Consider the following 7,082-nt stretch of genomic DNA (forward strand, 5'->3'; position numbering starts at 1 on the left):
GGTAACCTAGACACAGAACTCCTGCTTGTTTAGCATATAAAAACTCTGGTCTAGACCAGAGGGCTATTATACAGTTGTTGTTTTTTTAACCAATTGCAGCCATTCTTGACTTTGGAGGCTCCACTTACATTTATTTATTTACTTGTTTATTTATTTATATCCCAGTTTTATTATTTTTACAAATAACTCAAAGTGGCAAACATATCCAATCCACCTTCCTCCTCCTATTTTCCCTACAATCACAACCCTGTGAGGTGGGTTTGGGCTGAGAGAGAGTGATTGCTCCAAGGATACCCAGCTGACTTTCATGATTAAGGTGGGACTTGAACTTGAACTCTTCCACTTTTTAGCCTGTTTCCTTAATCACCAGACCAAACTGACTTTCATGTATCCATTCCTTTTTCTCATCTCCCACCTTGATTATTGCAAAGTGCTCTCCATGGGATTGCCTTGGAAACTACAGCTGGATACAAAATCTGGTGGCCTTCGCATTAATGGATATATATCATCTTCAGGATAGACCAGATCAAGAAACAGACTCCATAGGACCACCAGAACTATTAAGACAAACTATAATAACAAAATTTTGCAAATCTGCTTGGTTTTCTTCCCTTCTGTCAGGTGCAAGTAACCAGGAAGAAGAGTTTAGTTCAAAGCACTTCAAATTTATTACATGCTACCTATACACAAGAATCTGATCTACTAACAGTCAAGGCAAATTGATCCTAGATAAGAGTCAATGGAATTCAAGAGGGGCTGGACTTAGGTAGTGACTCCAAACTGATGATACATTTAACCTCACCCATGAGCTCAGCCTGGTCATCTACTACACACCTTCTTTTTATATCCCAGGGAGTTTGAAGGGGGAGGGAGTATCTATGTGTAACACTAGATTTCAGAAATGTTCAGTGTGTGTTTTACCTGATGTTTCCCTAGTATCCTTTAGATTCTCTTCTCCTAGGTCAGACATGTTAAATTTGCAGCGTCACATGATGTCGCACGACCTACCGGAACTTTTCCCCATTGCCGGCAATGGGGTGGGGGCAGTTTCCTTGTGATGCATCTGGCCCACGGACCGCAGTTTGACACCCCTGTCCTAGGTTTTCTCCATGATTCCTTAGAACAGTGGTGGCGAACCTATGGCACGGGTGCCAGAGGTGGCACTCAGAGCCCTCTCTGTGGGCACGCGTGCTGTCGCCCCAGTCCAAGGCCTTCAGCTGAGTTTTATAAAATCTTTTCGCTTTAGGCCTCCACCGCCGTGTGCAAAAAAAAAAAAAAGGTTCAATCAATCAGTCAATTTCATCTTCTCGTGGGAAAAAAAAAGATCTTGCAAAGTTGGAATTGATTGATTGAACTTTTTAGTCCCACCCAGTCTGCCATTACCACCACAGCTGTACCCACTCAATTGGCCACACCCAGTCAATGGACCACACCCAGCCAGCACCTGACGATGCATAAGTGGGTTTTGGGTTGCAGTTTGGACACTCGGCCTCTAAAAGGTTCACCATCACTGCCTTAGAATGTATCCTTACATACCCAGGTGACCTCATTGCTTTGCCAATTCTATTCATTTCCAATTTGCTTTGAATGAGATACAATGAGGTTGTCATTTTAAGGACATCTATGATTCCAGATTAAATTCTCTGAGGGATCTTCTTCTATATTATCTGCCTGTCCAAACAGATGGAATACTGTAATCAATTCATTCAAGATCCTATCTATATATGTATGCTGTTTGATGGGCTTTCGAAGTGTATATTTTTGCTCACTGCTCCCATACTCTGAAATTATTATGGAAATCGAGTCTGCTTCTTCGTTTTTGGAGAGTGGTTAAAACCTATTTATTCCATCATAGGCAGGAAGAAGATATGTCACTGAAGATATGAATTTGAAATAGTTACATTCTTTAGATTTTTTAAATAAATATAATTATGGTATTGAATTTGATTTATTTTATGTCTAGGTATATTACTTTGAGGAGGGTTGCTCAGTTATGTTTCTGATCATTAATTATACAGAATCTTCAGGAACATACAAATAAATAAAATAGATAGCCATTATTTAGGCTTAAATAGAAGCATTTTATTCTCAATATTATATGCATGTAATGAAAATATGTTTATAGTTGGTGGAAAGAGAAATTGTCTTGGAAACATTCTAAAATGATATATGTTTGCCTGGTTACATAGGAGTAATTTCTCTCATCTTCAATAGGGCGTATTGAAAGGATTTAAAGGAGAATTAATTCATGTTTATAACAAACATAATGGGGCCTTGAAAAATACAGAGTACTTTAAACAATTAAAAGACAACAGCAATATCATATTACTTGGAGATTCTCAAGGAGACTTAACAATGGCAGATGGAGTGGCAAATGTTGAACATATTCTTAAGATTGGGTATCTCAATGATAAAGTAAGTGTGTAGGTGATTGATAAGCATAAACTCTATTGTAAAATTCACGTTCTCCAGTTTTGTATACTATTTATAGGAATTATTTTTCAGTTACTGACCTACTTCTGAGCCTAGTTCAATGCATGTGCAGTTAGGGTTGAAAACAGAATTAAATATATGGCAGATAGAAAATATATTATGTGAGAATGGCTTGTTTCAATTCATTGCTTTGCACAATGGTAATGTTGAGTTACTTGTTGATGTTTTTCATGTGCTCTCTGCTAAAGTAGAAGGGTTTTAAAAAATAGTTTACTATTCAAAGATCCAGATTAGTAAGACCAAAGTGAAAAGTTGTCATGTTTGATTGTCATGCATATTTTGTTGAAAAAAATCTCCAAAGATATAGCCAAAATATACTAAATCTAATTGCAGCCTAGTTAGGATGTCCCTATTTTCAATTAGGTAAATAATTAAAATAATGCCATCTTCCAAGAGTCTTCAGACAACTCCCAGATCCTTACTTTGCCAGCAGCAGGTAATATTTATGTAGGAGGCCTTTAACAGTTTAGCTGGATTTTAAAAAAAGTAATCCTTGACATATGATCATTCATTTAGCAACCGTTTGAAGTTGTTATGGTGCTGAAAAAATGGACTTACGATTGATCCCTAAAGTTAGTTGTGTAGTGCCCCCATAATCACATTGTCAAAATTTGAATGCTTGGAAATCTACCCACACTTCTGAATATAGGGATGCTTTAACCCTTTCTCTCATCTATGTCCTTTTGGCTGTCCTGCACTGCAGCACTCCTGAATAGAGAGAGGCCTGGGTCTTCAGCAATATCAGCCAGTTGCCACCAGCCCCAGGGGTCTACTTCAATTGCAACACTGTCACTGCTGCTAAGATATGCACCTCAAGCCCCACCCTGTGACTAACCATCCCAGTACCATAGCATAAAACCCTTGGTGGCTCCCAACATTCTATGCTCCTCAGAACTTGCCATACTCAGTTGACCACCCTCTTCCGTGGCTAATGAGGTGCATCCAGTTTGACCCTATTGTATGCAGGCAGCTGCAGGCAATACCATGCCTTCTCCCTGAGGCTGGGTCTTTGAACCTTTCTGGAAAATCGTTCACAAGTACTTCAGACAGCTGTTCTTTGTGAGGAGGCTGCAAGAAAATGGGTCTAAAGCTTGGGGAAATGAGGGAATAGCTATTGTGCCCAAATTGCAGTCAGCACCTTTGAAAGGATATTACATTCATATATTTTTCTAATCACCTTTGGAAATTATTTCTTAAGGTTTTTTTAGCTATTAGAAATCTTTGAATCAAGTTTGGCAACACTGAATAAATTTCCCTTCAATCCTTAATGAAAAAAAATCATTAAGTTTAAGAACTTTTAAAAATGGAATAAACAACAAAAGGATGAATAAAAGTTGATTTTAAAAAAGGTTAGATAAATTTGAAATAAGATTTCATGTGGGAAAATGTTTTTGTTTTGATCTTTTTTAAAAGTAAGATTTTTAAAATTGGACACTAGACAGAACTAAAGATTACAGTTAAAGGAGAAATAAGCTCAATTTACCATTATAGACTGTTACATTATTATTACAATTATAGTATGACAGGCTACAGGAACTTTATGGAAAACAATGTGACAGTATAAAAGAAGCCAGCTGATGTTTTACTAGTTAAAGGGCATATGCAAACAATAAAACAGGAGAATGGTAAAAGAAACTTATAAAAAAAAAGTGAGAAGGAAAAGAAAAAAGAATTTAAGCTCTATTTTTTGTCTAATTTAAAGAAGGGGAGTTGAATTATGTATATGAAATTAAAAGATCTTTTCACATCTTTTAAAAGGTGAAGGAAAAAATAGTGTGAAAAACCAAACTGTCATTTTAAAACGCTCTAGTTTTTAAAAATCTGTATTTCTCCTTAAAACACAATTATTTTATTAAAATGTACATGAAATTGTGGAAAGAACTTTTAACTGAACTCCCTTTCTTTAAATTAGACAAAATAAAATTATGTCTAAAATTGGACTGAAACCTTACTACATTTCATTTAAAAAGAAAGAAAAAGTTAAAGTACAAATAATTTCAATGCTCTTTAATTTGTGGCTTTAGATTCTAATCGTAATCTAAACTAATAGAAGTATATTTATATTGTTACAGTTGACAAACAACAAAATGATATGATTGCTTAACTCAGGCTCAGTTTAATTTATATGTAAATGGTTCTGAATTTTCTTAGCAAATTTCTTGCATTTGTGCGTGCCCTTTTTATCAATTTCATTATATAGTAATTTTATTGAAGATACTTACAATAGTAAAAATACAAACTAAAAGAAAGAATAAAAAGTGAGAGTAGAAAGTACAGGAAAGAAATGGAAAAAAGAGAAGTAGAAATAAAAAATATACTGAAAAAAAGAAATATATAAAGAATGTCAATTTGGTTTTTCACACTATTTTTTTTCTTCATATTTTAAAATCTAGGTTGAAGAACTGCTGGAAAAATATATGGAGTTCTATGATATTGTTTTGGTGAAAGATGACTCTCTGGATGTGGCCAACTCAATCCTGCAAAAAATTTTGTAATATATTAGCATTGTTTTCCTTTAAAAGAACCCATTGGACAAATTTGCATGACAGCTATGAAAACAATAATCAGATGCTGCTTTCCACACTATTACCAGTTCAATTAGAAAGTACTGTATTCCTCATTATATTGCTCCATGCTATTGAAATATATTTCACTGTTTATTATCTCCCTATTTATTAATTTCAAAGGAAATATTGTTCATTGGAAAATATATCTTTATTTCTGCACAATAAAATTGATATTTTCAGCATTTTTATGGAAATGTTATAGAAAATAAGAGAAACATGTTGGGGGTGATAAAACAAATGATTTGATTAATAAATATCAAATCTTTTGAGGTTCAGTAGTACCAATTTGTGTAAATCACTACATTTTGATAAAGCTCACTGCTTTGTAATAGAAAGTGCAGTTGAATTTAAATATTTTAAAGTTATACTGGCTTAAACAAGGTTATGATGAAGCAGATATTTTAGAGTTTTACATTACTGTTGTTACAAAAAAATCATATTTACTAGTACTGAAATTTGAAAGGCAATTCTACAGAAATATATTTCATTGCATTATGCTATAAGTTAAACATGAATATCAAGTGCTAGAGTTCTCTTCATTACTTTTTCCCTTGCGCAAGCTTTCATGAAAACAAGTTTAAAAAGTGCTTTTATCTGAAAAAAAAAGTTCATCTATAAATTTCTGGCAAACTCTTCCTTCTCTCTTTTAAAAATAGACAAAACGTTATTGTTTTATTTTTTCTTCAGGAGCATGTTAATTTTCCAGTTACAAGCCACAACATTTTTCTCCTGTACAAGTATATCTCAGACATTCTGGATTGTCACTAGCTTCTAAACAAATATCAGATGTGAATTTGGACATGATAAGGACTGTTATAATGATTGCTGATTTACTCTTAAGAGGATAAGCTTATCAATCCAAAGTTCACAAGCATAGTTTGCAGGTGAAATACATATAAATAGAATTTGTTGAAGAAAAAACATCTAATTTCTTGTGGAATTCCATAATTTTGTTAGATGCCATCTGGAAGAGTGGAGAGGAAGAAAGAGAAAAGTGGAGCAGATAGGATATACTGCATGGGAGCTGCTATAGCCGTGGTGGCAAAATATGGCACGTGTGCCACAGGCGGCACGCAGAGCCATCCCTATGGGCACACGCGCCATTGCCACAGAGGGACGCAGGGCCGGGCTCTTCCCCTTCCCCTCTCCATGCATCTGGAGTCTGGGAACAGCTGCGAAAGCTGGGCAGGGTGAGGGAACCTATAAAAGGAGCAGTTTTGGCGGGAGAGTGAGTGAGCAGCCTTTGGAAGTGACCAGTGGTGGGTTTCAAATCATTTAACAACCAGTTCTCTGCCTCACCTTCCCTCCATCTTGGTCAGGCTGGGCTGCTCGGAGGTTGGCTGAGGGTGCAGTAGGGTGGGGGCCATTGGGTCTCTGCTGGAAAAAGGAGAAGTGGACTGGCTAGGTGGGTGCAGGAGGGCGATCACATAGGATTGCATAGAAGGGCTGGGGGGGGGGCAGTCAGCAGGGGGGAATCAGAGCCGCCATCTCCTTTGCACAGTGCAGCCCCATTGGCGTGAGACAGCCCCAGGATAGCTGGAAAGGAGCCCTCACCTGGTGCAGGCCCTGTGGCTCTGATGGGGCAGTGGCTGCTGCTCCTGCTGCTCTGAGCCCCTTGATCAGCCAACCACACAGGGAAGCAGGAGGCAGTGGCTTGATCCTTGCAACAGCAGATCTGAAAGCGAAGCTGTGCCGCCCATCCCGCGCCGATGGGGCTCCATGGCCAGTTCACTATTACACTATTATGCAAGACAGCCAGCATGCTGTGGCTGATGACGGACACCATCACTCCCCATGAGCTCGCTGGCCTATGTGTGGGGGCACACTATCACATTTTGGCAGTAAGAAATCCCACTAACCTGCCTAGAAAGGAAAATTTGTATTTATTTTTTTTTAAAACTAGCAGAATGGGAGAAAACAGAAGTTGCTGGACTGAAGAACAAGTTGGATTGATAATCTTCACATGGTCTCAGAATTAATTTATTGGAATTTCCAGAAGAAATACATATAGCAGGAGCCCCA

At 37.2% G+C, this 7,082-nt stretch overlaps 1 protein-coding gene across 5 annotated transcripts in view; it reads left to right on the plus strand.

The window, feature by feature from the left end:
* NT5C3A (5'-nucleotidase, cytosolic IIIA) overlaps positions 1 to 5,242 on the plus strand; it is a 72,349-nt gene extending 67,107 nt beyond the window's left edge. For all 5 annotated transcript variants that reach the window (XM_039336822.1, XM_039336818.1, XM_039336821.1 and 2 more), the window contains 2 exons: positions 2,215 to 2,415; positions 4,887 to 5,242. In XM_039336822.1, the coding sequence (XP_039192756.1) occupies positions 2,215 to 2,415; positions 4,887 to 4,988 (303 nt within the window). In that variant the 3' untranslated portion in view covers positions 4,989 to 5,242. The remainder of the gene's footprint in view (positions 1 to 2,214; positions 2,416 to 4,886) is intronic.
* Positions 5,243 to 7,082: the final 1,840 nt, after the last annotated feature.

Source organism: Crotalus tigris, unplaced genomic scaffold (assembly GCF_016545835.1).
Source record: "Crotalus tigris isolate CLP2741 ecotype Arizona unplaced genomic scaffold, ASM1654583v1 scf7180000017666.379230911805:20528666, whole genome shotgun sequence".
NCBI classification, from domain to species: Eukaryota; Metazoa; Chordata; class Lepidosauria; order Squamata; family Viperidae; genus Crotalus; species Crotalus tigris.